The 14,260-nt window shown below is 41.8% G+C and overlaps 1 protein-coding gene across 1 annotated transcript in view; it reads right to left on the bottom strand.

Annotated features, from left to right (window-relative positions):
* The window catches only part of OCA2 (OCA2 melanosomal transmembrane protein), a 188,814-nt gene that overhangs the window by 149,945 nt on the left and 24,609 nt on the right, over positions 1 to 14,260 (bottom strand). Inside the window, exon 2 of the mRNA XM_075850311.1 lies at positions 7,210 to 7,305. Within this exon, the coding sequence (XP_075706426.1) occupies positions 7,210 to 7,305 (96 nt within the window). The remainder of the gene's footprint in view (positions 1 to 7,209; positions 7,306 to 14,260) is intronic.

The following is a 14,260-nucleotide window of genomic DNA, read 5'->3' as shown; positions in this document are numbered from 1 at the left end:
TAGCAAGTGATTTTAATTTTATTAGAGGATATAAAAAAAATGTTAGATAAAAAATAAAATTTCCAAAAGCACAGGAGCTTTCAAAGCATTTGTGATCAAAACCTTGGACAGTAACAAATTAAATACAAAAACATTTCATGGGAGTGCAAATTATTTCTTGACTTCAACTAGAGCCTCATTTAGTCAAAATGTTTGCAAAGTGTAAAGAAAATGCTCAGTTTACCCAAGTATAAATGAAAATACCTGCATTTCATTAGAATATATATTATAGAATAATATTTCATGTTAGGTACAGTAGCCAATTCAGGAGTTTGCTCTACAGAATAGGAATGCAATTTCTTCCTCTATTTTGTTGACTATGTGATCTGTCATACTGCCATTTTCAGGACACCATCAAATCTTTATTTTACAAATATACCTGGGAGCCCTGCCATTCAGTGGATTCCCTGCCATTTTCCTGGGGGTTCACAATTAATTCTAGTTATGTGATTATCAGTGGTGGCCACATCTTTGTGGACATGTCAACCTTGCTATTTTACTATCGGGAACACATTTTTGGACAAGCACTTTAACTCAAAAATGAACAGTGGACCAGGCAGCCAACCATACATTTCCCACTCAGGTCTCATTTGAATGAGCACCATGTAACACCACATTTGGCTGCTGCAGGGTAAAATGTTCAGCAGCCGGCACTTTCACCGGCAATAACATCCGATTGCCAGGGGGTCTCGGCTGCTTGACCCGCAATGATCCGCAGCATCTTCTCAGTTATAGAAGGACTTGTCCAGATGGGAAAAAAACATTTTAATAGTTTTATGAAAGAATTATAGAAGCTTTATTTCACAAGTACAGTTCACACAGGATAAAAATCCAATGTATGTCCTCAAATCCAGTCAGGTTGTTTTTTTTTACCTATATGTGAATAAGTTCTTTTGTAAAAGCCTATTCACATACACATTAAACTGTACTTTGTTGCAGATTATTAGTGCAAAATTAGGTACCTTTTACAACGGCAAACAAGCGCTTATTCATGATGTAGCACGTCGATCAGCGCTCATTTAGCTTCATTTACATGGAGCAACAATTGAACTGTATAAGGACAAACAAGATCGTTCATACCAATACAGTTTACATCATAGTCCGCATCGTGTACCCGGTTTACACGAGAAGCTTCGCTGCCAACAATGATGCTCAGGACTGCATGAAAGATGCGTTCAGCTAACAAATGAGCGTTTGCTTGTTTGTCAGCTGATCACTGGTCCTTTTTACGCAGGTTGATTATGGCGAACAAGCGTTTCCTTCTCCCGATCAGCCAATGTAGAAGGGCCTTTACCATCCCTCCAACTATCACCAGCAGGAGGCCATTAGACTCTAGCAAATCCTATAGCATAATGAATACAAACACTTTTATACTACAATTCAGTTAGTGTATAAGTTTTAAACATTTTATTATGGCCTTAACCCTTCAGCGATTTGCAAAAAATAAAATAAAAATAGAGATATCTGGTAGAAGCAACACAGTTAACATGTAAAGAATGTCCCTCGATTTATGCTCAAAGAAGTCTCAAAGAATGACTGCCGGTGAGATTTCTCACCATGTAGACGAGCACGCCAGGGTTTCCTAGGAAACAGCTTTCCTGACATGTTTTTTTGATGCACTCTTATCTGAGCAGCAATCCATGCATTTGACACAGACATTCCTCATTTCCACACTGCAAATGAGAATAAACTGTCTAGCATTATAAAGGCATCACAATCGTGAAGATAGATCGGTAGCCTTTAGCGCATATCACATGAATGTAAACACTATTGTTCTGTCTCAGGAAGAAAGTTGAGTTCTCGTTTCATATAACTTATTTTTATTTTTTTTGCAAGAAAGCAGCCGTCTTTTGAAATCACGCACTGTGTGGAGAAACATGAAAGTGGCGCTTTTCTTTTTCACAGACACTTAACAGGCATTGTATAAAAAAATTAATTAAAAAAAAGTCACAAATGTTTCCAACTTTGGTTCTCTGTGATGCAAGTTATTATGTGGATGTATAAAACAGTTTAAAAAACAAAATTCTTTCCTATGCATATATGGATAAAACGGTTCTCACTGATGTTCTCCACATATTTCTGTTCCATTATTAGTCTTTACAATCCCTTATGCTTCTGTTGAAAATTGACACATTATGAATCCATTAGACTAAAGTCTTAATGCCAGAGTGATCTGACATGCAGCCAGTAATGCCCCTCTGTGCAATCCACAGCAGAACAGACAACATGGAAGATGTATCAAAATGGACCAGTTAACTATGGCAGTCCGGTCACTGCTTTAATTTTGCAAAACGCCCCTGGAAAATGAGACTTTGAATCGGATTGGTTGCCTCCACTTTATTTGCAACAGTTTTTTTTATATATATCTTCCCCTAACTTTCCCTTAAAGGCTGCGTACACATTAGACAATAATAAATAATAATAAAGTGCAACTTTCAAAATGCTTTATTACAAATTTTAACTTTTTGAGATACAGCTTTTTGTATTCTGTATACAGAGCAGCTGTATCTAGCGGTGAAGCCTGTATCTGTCAGTTTCACGGGACTGAAGGGTTCAGTGTCAGCGGGTCATGCGGGTCTGACACGTAGGATCGAACGGCTATCGATCCCATCTAAGTTCATAACTTAGATGTGATCGATTACAGGTGGATCCAGCATACCTGACACACACGTTTCAGCGCTAGATACAGCAGCTCTGTATGCAGAATACAAAGCAGCTGTATCTCAAAGTAAAATATAAGTTTTAATAAAAAGTATTTTGAAAGATGCACGAAGCACACCGATAGACATTTTTATAAAATAAAAATATTTTATAAAAGGTGTACATAGCCTTTAATGCGAGACATATACCATTTTTATTGGTAAGTATAAAGGGCAGGCAGTGGGGAACGTGGGGCAAGACTCAGAGGACCAGAGACATGGAATTTAGTCAGACTATATGGCTTTATCGATCAACTACAACCTCACTAACATAAGCAGAATGCAATTTTTTTCATTTGGATCCCTTGAATTAGCTGGTCACGTTTAACCTGCCATAGGACACTGAAGCAAGGCCAGAAGCTTCTGTCAGATTGCAGCCATATCGTGCCTTTCCTTTTTTGCAGGTGGATATGATGCAAATACTAAGAAAGATGTGATGTTCCTATAGTGAACAGCAGGATTTCAACATCATTCAATTTACATTTTAGTGTGGCCCCTTTTAGTACAATGTGGCCCTCAATCGAAAATGGCTTTGCATCCCAAGTTAAAAAGAAAAGGACAGTTTTTCCAAAACCTACTAGCCTACTACCTCACATGAAAACCATTTTTAAGAGAGAATACATTTAAAAGGCTATTTTATGTGTGTTTACGTTGTCGACAAATAGTCTTGTAAAGGATTCATTACAGGTTGGCAAGAGGTTGGAATCGGTTTTATTCAATATAATTATGGACAGGGAATCATTACATAATTGAGATATGCAATGAGGTCCACAAACTACACATATTCGTTAACTAACTTATGAGTTTGCCATATTTTATTGAAATTCAATTCACCTAATTTCAGTCGGTTTGATCCAGGTGTTTGTCACTGGTAGTTGTTGACCGTAGATATTTTAAAAATTAAATGTTATTCTGAGATTTCAAATTCTCTCGTCAGTTGCCAAAGATCATGATTGATATTTGCAGAACGTCAATCTCCGTAATCTGATCCCTAATGCTATCTTTCCTTGATAGTAAAAGATTACAGAAATGAAACAGTGCTGGCAGAGAAGAACTTACAAAAGATGTGATACAGCGTTCCCGATCACTTGTCCCATAAGCGGCAACTAAGCAGGCTGTGTACAGATGTAGCGCTCTTGACTCTTCAGGCGTTAAATACAAGGTGGCAAAAAACCTTCAACTTGTCTTAATGGCATAAGTGAGAAGTTATCATGCTGCAGAAAGTTAGCGGAGCCAAGATAAGGATTGCTACATGTGTACATTAACGGCCATGCTAGCTAATGTTTAAAATTCTAGATCTCTAAGTCACTGAGTTTCATCCACAGTGTAACCTACAGGCATCAGGAGACCTTTGTTTACAGGACACGAGTGTAGTTTATGTACTCCGGCTGCCACAATGAGAGCCGCGTGTGGAGACTAAGATGCCGAGCATATAAATACAGCGGCCCGCCCACTAAAAGCGTGATATGCGGCTATCTCGACAGCATTGGTACACTAGAACACTTAACACACTGTCAGTAGCCGCACTATTGGTTACTGTCTGAGGCAGAGAGCATGGGCGCGCGAGATAGGGCGCATGCGCAAGAGAGAGAGCGAGAAAGAAAAAGGGAGGACACATCTCTACTCTGCACAGCTTACATATACCCCAGATTATAAAATTAAAATACCAGTAAAACCCCCAAACAATACCGCTACCACGCAAAATCTTCATTTAAAAAAACAAATGGCCGTCCTTCCAGGACTGGCAGTGTGCCCATACAGCAGTGTATGAGCACATATGGGGTATAACCATGTTTGGGAGAACCCGCTTAACTATTTATGGGGTGTGTCTCCGGTGGCCTCTACTTGGGTACATCATATTTAGCACTAACATGACATATCTGTGGAATATTTAAATTTTTCCCTATGCAACATCCATTGAGCACTATTTTCTGGAGAACACCTGTGGAGGTACAATACTCACTTCACCCCTAGATAAATGCCTTAAGGGCTTAGGTTTCCAAAATTGGGTCTTTTGGGGTGTTTCTTATATTTTGGCACCTCAAGGTCTCTTCAAACATTAAATGATTTAAACATTAATGATTGGAAAACAACCTAATAAAAAGGAGCCCCAAAATCCATAAGTTGGTCCTTCTTTTTTTAGGCCTGTGTGAGTCAGGTAGGTCACTAGGGCCACATATGGAAAATTTATGAAAAATTGCAGAATAAAGGGTAATATTGTGTTGTGTTTCTGTGTTAACACCTGCCATGCTACTGAAACAGATTAGAATTGAATATCTGCAATTAAAAAAAATTACATTTGTACATTTTGCCTCAACTTCATTCCCAAATTCCTGTAAAACATCTAAAGGGTTGACTTCCTATTCCGGTTTTGAATACATTTTGTGGATGCTGTTTTTAAACCGGGGTGATTTGTGGGGTTGTATAGAAAGTGTTTTGCAAATTGTTAAAAGTTTGAAAAAGTGCTAGTAAATTTATAAGCCTTATAACGTCCTAAAAAAAAAACAAAAAACTAAATTACAGACATGACGAAAATCTTGTGCAACTGTGCAATCTGCAAGCTCAGCTATTTGTTTCCATCCATCTAAATTTCCACATCTCTTCCCATCAACATGTGCAAAGCGATATTTGCTATTTTTCTATGGAAGTATATAAAAAAGGAAGTTTCCCATGCCAGAAATCTATGGATTAACAAAGAAAAATTAGTAGTTTGGGAATCCAACACCAAAATATTAGTCATGAAATGCTCATCAGGAGAGGCAGTTTTCGGTTTTATTTGGCTGGCTAATCTAGCATTTACTGTCAGATGATATTAATCAAAATAAACGGCTTTGATAGAACACCCAGCAAATCACAGATCACATCTTACATTAATATTTATATGCTCCGGAGAGTTCTGAATGAGGAGGTAGTTCTAAAAATAGGATCTTAAGAATCCTAATGTACATTCTAAAAAGCATGGCTTAAAGTACACAACCAAGGTGCAGTTTTCCCTAGAAATATATATAACAGGCACATTAAGTGTTCTGAAAATAGGCAGCAAATTATGGTTATAAAAATCTTTTTACCAGTCAATATCTGTGGATGGGTTGCTGGTCATGAATTGTGCACTTTAATCATTTCTCTACAATGCAACATCATTAATAATAAATGACCTATTCTGAAAATGTCTCACTTTACAAACAGTAGCTGCATAGGACGTTATTAACACATTCCCACAGCTAGAAATGGAAACAAATTAAATAGGACTATTCTTGGTGGACTGTTTAAAGATAAATGTTGTGCTTCTGAAATTCATTTTCCGTACCAATAACTAGCCAACCACAAAAAAACAAAATAAACGTGTAAATTAGAAAGACTTTTTATACATATAAAAAATTTTTTAGAAAAGGCTCATGTTCTAGTAGAATACCAAATGCCTTAACATGTCAGAGGACAGCTCAATCAGAATAAACATTCCACGATTATATCTAGTATTAAAGGGGTTTCTGGGATTTTACAACATTAGAACAAGGGAGCAGTGGCACTCCGAAGAGCCCATCACTACATTTCTGACATTCATGTCCATGCCCCTGTATCTGGTACTGGTGCTCAGTCAGATAAGATCATCTCATGGGCTGAGCAGAAGACCCAAATGTACGGGTAAGGATGTTCCTGGGCAAACATACTCTATATGCAACTATACAAGGGCCATATAGCGAGGATGGTGGCCCACTTCCACCATAATACTTTCTACTGTCTCTTAGGTTTCATGCAAGGGACTGGGCCAATGATCCGCATGGCTTAACTGGTGGACTGACATACCAATGATGGGTTGTCACGCTCATTAGATAAGCAGTTTTAGTTTAAGGGGCTCACAAACTGCTCTTGTTCAGGAGCCCTCGGATGCCATCATCCACCCCTGTGCACTTTGTGGTGCTGAGCACCAGCAAGAGTAAAAGTATATTGACTAAACATCTAAATTTGAATAAGGTTTGTCAGATGATCGTGAGCCCTTATTCATAACACAGTTTGTTAATTTGCTGTCTTCTTACTGTAGAAAGTCTTAAGTCTAGCTCACAGTTTTTTTTGTCAGGCAGAAAAAAAAAATCCGCCTCAAAACTCAATCAGGATTTTGGAGGTAGATTTTGAAATGCATGCTTATTTTGTCACTGTTTTGTGGCGTTTGATGCAGGTTTTTTTTCCAGGTGTTTCTTTTTAAAAAAAAATTAATTGCTTATTCCTCTAATTGAAATCAATGGAGCGAAATTTGGAGAGTAGTTTGGCGCCGATTCAGACAATTTCCGCCTCAAAATTAGTGCCAAGGAAATAGTATAATTACCATTAACTTTTTTGCTTGATATTTTAAAGAACAAGGTTATATGTAAATGATGAATGTTGCATACAGGTAAATTTAAAACAAACCTTTAGAAAATCTAGGAAATTCCATCAATATATTTAGACATATGCATAATATGTAGATAAAAGTTACCTTTTGCTTTGTGAGGGAACTTTTAACAAAGGAGTCTTCTCTGTGTAACCATTATCTTTCACTGGGCTGAACAATTTAGGTAGATTAAATGGGTACCTACAAAATTAAGAAGTCACATAAGAAAAAGGAACATAGCAAATTACAAGTTCTTAAGACGCAAGAAATGTACAGAAAATAATTAATTAAAAACCCTCACAGTACATAGGGTGCAACCCGGTTCTTAAAAAAAAAAACAAAAAAACAAAACAGTTCTTCCGGTGAATGATTTGTGGTCCCTTTTCATAAAAGGAGGCTATACCAGGGGATCAATACCCATTACAAAACCCAAACAGAGCATCTTATAAAAGTTACCACGCGGTATACATTGATAGATAATTGTATTAAAAAGTGCTGTCGACTACACTTTTCAAAACGGTTGTACTTGGCTGGGATACATCAGAATCCCGCAGGCCAAAGAGACAAAAAGGACACCCTTTTGCCCATTAAAGTTTATGGGCACATCGGTGTACAAGTCAAAAAATGTTTCAGTCACCGTAAATGTGGTGTGAACTTAGAACTAAAGGGAACCTGTCACCAGCATTTCACCTATTGAACTTTACTTATCTCTCACTGGCCGCTGCTATAAAAAGTTCATTGTCGTTATCCGCTCTTTTAAACCCCTCCTCCGACTGTAAATAACGGTCTGCAGACATTTCGCGCCTTTTATCGCAATAATCCGGTGTCACTTTGTGCGCACACACCAGAAGAGGACATCAATGCACAAACGCGGGATTTGGTGTGTTGGGGAAAGGCGAGGAGCGATCAAAGATACGGAGGCGGAGTAAACTCGGAAAGAAGATTTGACTCTTTTCAAACGAAGATATGACTCTTTTCTGCTCATTAGCATACGGTGGGGGAACACTAAAAAACGGAATACTAAAGCTACAGAGCTGAGTAAGAAGACAATTATAGGTTATATAGAAATGATTTTTCACCCACTACCAGGTATTAAACCAGGTATTGCTGGTTTAATAGTTGAAATGCTGGTGACCGGTTCCCTTTAAGGCCCATTTAGACATGCCAATGATTAGACGAACAAGTGTTCGTTGACTAACTTAATCTTTTATGCTGCCCTGAAAAACATGGTTATCGGCATCATCTCTCAGTGTAAACAGGAGGAAGTGACGCCGACATTATGTAATCTGTATGAGGACCAAACGATCTCAAATTCCCCATACAGTTTACATTGGCCTGTGTAAAGGGCCATTAAAAGAATGCTGATTGACCTGTAATCACAGGCGATCGGCGCTCATTATGGGCACATATCTGCCCACGTAAACCCACCTTTAAACCTTCATTTTGGTCAGCTTCAATATCTTATTGTTGCAACAAGGAGAAGTGAGGACACTTTTAAATACCAAGGTATACATTGTAAGGGGAGGAAAAAAAAAAAACAACACACCATTGCCCATCCCAAATTTTCAGAGATTCTTTAAAAAATAAAGATAGTGGTCCTCGATCATAGCATAGTGTGTTTGTAAATATTTTTCAACAATATATTTAAAAGAAATAACTTAAAATTTAAAAGTTATATATGTTTTAAAGCAGTGACTATGGATCTTTTTTCCCCAGAAATAAAAAAAATTATAAGTATTTGTGATATGTCAATTCTGCAATTTGCAAAACGGTCATGTGATCTTTAAAATGCAGACTGACAAATATCAAAGTGAGTTATGAGCAGATTAGAGTGAATCTGAGCTTTAGTGAAAAGAGATATGAAAAATAAGTTCAGGAGAAATACAATTATTGAAACCGCTTGCAAACCTATTTGGCAATACAGAATAAGCAACATTCTTGAAGAGGAGATAGAATACAGTGTGCTTTATTTTTAGATAATCTATTAGGGCCATTTCAGACGAGCGTGTCCGTTTAGCATCTGCAAAAAGACAGGTCGTATTTCATGCATTTCCGTTCCGTGTGTCAGTTATTTATTTTTTGTTGTTTTTTCATTATTTCTTTGCATGGAAAACACAAACAGCACACAGATGTCATCCGTGTGCTGTACGTGATTTTCATGCACCTATTGACTTCAATGGGAAACTTGGTCCACAAAAACTGACCAATATAGGACATGCAGTGAGCTTCACGCAGTGGACGCACGCTGCGTGAAAAACCATGGCGTGTGAATAGCCCAATTGAATTGCATAGGTTCGTGTGCCGTCTTTTTTAACAGATAGCACACGGACATGAAATAAGCTAGTCTGAATAAGCCCTTAGACTGCAACATGTGTGATGGACGCTTAAGAAGTTAAAAGTGACAAGCCCTTTGAGAGGCTGTGTAATTTACAACATCTTCCATTACCCATCATTTTCATCTTAGACACAAGTAGTGCTTGTTGCACCGGAGTAGGTCCCCTCAACAGCTGCTAGAGTTAAGGCCCGTTTACACGGGCCAATGAATGGGTAAACGAGCGTTAAAATGATTCCCGATCATTGCCCTGTGTAAACAGGGAAACGATCAGCAGATGAGCGAGCAAATGCTTGTTCATTTGATGATCGCATGTTTTATGCAGCAATACATTTTATCGTTGTTGGCAGCACATCTCCAAGTATTAACGATCTCTCGTCCCCATACATAGCCAATCATTGCTTCTTGTGAAAGTTGCAAACAAGTGCCGATCATCAAGCGTTCTCCTTGATCGGCGCTCTTCTTCATGGCAGGTTTCAAAGAACCTTTAACCGATGTTTGTCCCAATGCCTCATTTTACTTGGTTGACCCACAGGAATTTTTTGAGCATCTGCATATGGTGAGGTGTTACAATGAACGCTTAGAATTTCACAGGGTGCAACTTTACACAGAGATTTGACCATATTCTGTAATAATACGGGGGGGGGGGGGTGGATAATTGATAGCCTCCATTCACCAGCCCCTTATACATTTTGCAGTTCTCAGCTGAGCCACTTATAGTATATCTTCCATTCAACATATTTAGCAACAAACAAGAACATTTTGTTTAATGAAGGAAATCAACTGTTTGGTTGTAGCTCAGAACAGAATGTACTGCTGCCTGCACTTGCTGTTTTGCAATTACAATTTAATACAAAGAGGACCAATTACATATTTTCACACAAGTAAAGAATAAAAGGTTTATAAATTCACTCCTAAAAAAGAATTCCATTTTATTTCTAAATGATGGAATCAAGCATGCAATCAGAAATTAATGTTGTTTAGGATGACTGTACAGTGTAATCTCTGCAGATTAGAACGAGAATTAAAGGGGTAGTCCAGGAATAAATATTATTTCAATTTTAACTTAATTGGACATATTTAATAACATTTCTAATATAGTGTCTGTTTACCTGTGCCAGCGTTACTCTGTTCTGATCTGCGGTCACGTGACCGCACCCAGAGTAATTTCTTTTATTTCCTGTGACGTTCCATGTCTTTGCTCAGCCAGCACTTCCAGCTGAGAAAGGCACGGTGCGTCATCAACTACATTTACAGGCAGTTGTTTCATGAGCTCTTCAGAGCTCCGCCTCATCTGGTCCCGCCGCCTGTAGACATAGTTGATGATGCACAGTGTCTCTACACAGCAGGAAGTGAGCGAAGACATGGAGCGTCATCAATCATAGTACACGCCCCCTCCTCCTCCTGTCTCGTCGTCCACGCCTCCTCATCCTTCACACTTGGAGCTCCCGCACTGAAGTGCATGTGAGAAGGAGGAGCGGAATCCCTAACCCCCGGCCACAGCGTTGCCGAAGTGGTGGCCGGGGATTACGCTCCTGGAGAAGTCCCTGATTTCACTGTCCATATATGGACTGTGAATTAAGGGACTTTTCCTGGAGCGGTCCCTACTCCTGAAACGGAATCGCCGGACACGGCGGCCGGAGACACCTCTCCAGTAGAAGTCCCTGTCTTCACTGTCCATATATGGACAGTGACCTCAGGGACTGCTTCTAAAGCGGAATCCCCAGCCACAGCAGCAGACGCTGTGGCCGGGGATTCTGCTCCAGGAGAAGTCCCTGCCTTCACTGTCCACATATGGACACAGTGACGTCAGGGACTTCTGAAGCAGAATCCCCACTGCTGTGGCCAGGGATTCCGATCCAGGTGAAGTCCCTCACTTCACTGTCCACATATGGACACAGTGACGTCAGGGACTTCTGAAGCGGAATCCCCACTGCTGTGGCCGGGGATTCCGATCTAGGAGAAGTCCCTCACTTCAATGCCCCCCTCCCCACTCGCAGGCCGTGGCCCCCCTCGCCCCTGCAGATCTGCTGTAACTTCTCCCTCTCCTGGCAGGAGAGGGAGAACAGTAATAATAAAAATATATGGTTGTGTTCAAATAGCACCGGTTTCCTTGGGTGCTCGAGATAGGGTCCCAACCCGGATATAGGTTAAGAAAGGTGTGCCGGCTACAATTCTTAAAAGTAATAATAAAAACACTTTTTTCTCTCACTCTCTGATGGCGGCCCTGCCTGGAGCCGTCCCCTAAAGAAAGGTAGGGGCTGACATCTATGGGGGTGACTATGTAAAAGGGGGCGGTGTGGCACTGACTCGGGGGGGGCTCTGGGGCACTACCTCCAAGAGGGGGGCCGTGTGGCACTACCTCCAAGAGGGGGCCGTGTGGCACTACCTCCAAGAGGGGGCCGTGTGGCACTACCTCCAAGAGGGGGCCGTGTGGCACTACCTCCAAGAGGGGGCCGTGTGGCACTACCTCCAAGAGGGGGCCGTGTGGCACTACCTCATAGAGGGGGCCGTGTGGCACTACCTCCAAGAGGGGGCCGTGTGGCACTACCTCCAAGAGGGGGCCGTGTGGCACTACCTCCAAGAGGGGGCCGTGTGGCACTACCTCCAAGAGGGGGCCGTGTGGCACTACCTCCAAGAGGGGGCCGTGTGGCATTAACTACAGGGGGGTCGTGTGGCATTAACTACAGGGGGGCCGTACGGCACTAACTACAGGGGGGCCGTGCGGCACTAACTACAGGGGGGCCGTGCGGCACTAACTACAGGGGGGCCGTGCGGCACTAACTACAGGGGGGCCGTGCGGCACTAACTACAGGGGGGCCGTGCGGCACTAACTACAGGGGGGCCGTGCGGCACTAACTACAGGGGGGCCGTGCGGCACTAACTACAGGGGGGCCGTGCGGCACTAACTACAGGGGGGCCGTGCGGCACTAACTACAGAGGGTAATGTGCGGCACTAACTACAGGGGGGCCGTGCGGCACTAACTACAGAGGGTAATGTGCGGCACTAACTACAGAGGGTAATGTGCGGCACTAACTACAGAGGGTAATGTGCGGCACTAACTACAGAGGGTAATGTGCGGCACTAACTACAGAGGGTAATGTGCGGCACTAACTACAGAGGGTAATGTGCGGCACTAACTACAGAGGGTAATGTGCGGCACTAACTACAGAGGGTAATGTGCGGCACTAACTACAGAGGGTAATGTGCGGCACTAACTACAGAGGGTAATGTGCGGCACTAACAACAGAGGGTAATGTGCGGCACTAACTACAGAGGGTAATGTGCGGCCCGGAACGGAAACAGAATGGATGCAACACGGCCGAGAAAAACGGACCAAAGCTGCCGTTTTTATCGGCCGACACTCGGACCCTGTCGTGTGGATAGAGCCTAATGGTAGTTGATGACGCGAAGCGTCTCTACACAGTCGGAAGTGCTGTCTTAGCAAAGACACGGAGCATCATCAATCATAGTATATGCCCCCCCCCCTCTTCCTATCTCGTCGCCCACACCTCCTCTTCCTTCACACTAGGATTTTCTGCGCTGCCTGGCCGGCTGATCTCTCATGTAACACACCCACGTGCGTGTGTGTGTGCGCGCCTGTTTGCTCGCGTGTGCGTAGTAAACAACAGTGAGAGACACTTACATACATTTATAGTAAATTATGTAAAAAAAACAAAAATGTTTTACCATTGTTTGGAGTAGTGTTTGGTGTTTGCTGCACTGTAAGGCCCTGTTCACAGTTTCTTTTTTGCAGGCAGATGGAATTTTAAGGCAGATTTTTATCTGCCTGCACGCCGTTTGCCACGTTTTTTGCCCACGGCCATTGAGTGCTGCGGGCAAAAACGCCACGAAAAACACTCTCTGCCTCCCATTGATTTCAATGTGAGGTCAGAGGAGTAAACGCCCAAAGATAGGGCATGTTGCTTCTTTTTCCCGTGAGCATTTTCGGACGTTTTTTGGCATGCTTCCTGACGCGGTTTCCGCAAAGAACGTGTCAAAAAACTCCATGTGAACAGGGCCTAAGGGTATGTTCACACGCTTAATAGAAAATGCCTGAAAATGCAGGGCTGTTTGAGGGAAAACTGCCTCTGATTTTCCGCCATTTTTTAAGCAACTCGCATTTTCCGTGGCGTTTTTTACGTTTTTGGAGCTGTTTTTCAATTGAGTTAATGAAAAACTGCTCCAAAATGGGCTCAAGAAGTGGCATGCAATTCTTTTTCGCGGGCATTTTCAAAACGGCGGCGTAAAAAAACGCACCATCGGAACAGAACACCATTTTTGCCCCTTATTTTTCGGCCGCTTACGGCCTGAAAATAAGCCCTTAGGCCCTGTTCACACAGACTTTTTTGACACCTTTTTTGACGCAAAAACGACGTCGGAAAAAGCGCCAAAAAAGTCAGAAAACGCCTCCTATTGATTTCAATGGGAGGCGGAGGCGTTTTTTCCCTGCACCACGTGCTTTTCTGTTTACAAACATACAGAGTGTCATAATGCACGAAAATCACGCAGCCACGCATCATATGCTGCTGACACACCTGAAGGCTGCGATTTTTGAGCGCGCAAAACGCACACGCTTGTGTGAATCCGGCCTTAGTGTATGTGCACACGACCTATTTTCAGACGTAAATCAGGCGTTTTACGCCTCGAATTACGCCTGAAAAAGACGGCTCCAATACGTCTGCAAACATCTGCCCATTGCTTGCAATGGGTTTTACGATGTTCTGTGCAGACGAGGTGTAATTTTACGCGTCGCTGTCAAAAGACGGCGCGTAAAATTACGCCCGCGTCAAAGAAGGGCAAGACACTTCTTGGGACGTTTT

Source organism: Rhinoderma darwinii, chromosome 2, assembly GCF_050947455.1.
Source record: "Rhinoderma darwinii isolate aRhiDar2 chromosome 2, aRhiDar2.hap1, whole genome shotgun sequence".
Classification (NCBI taxonomy): Eukaryota; Metazoa; Chordata; class Amphibia; order Anura; family Rhinodermatidae; genus Rhinoderma; species Rhinoderma darwinii.
This window is presented reverse-complemented; position numbering and strand designations above follow the sequence as displayed.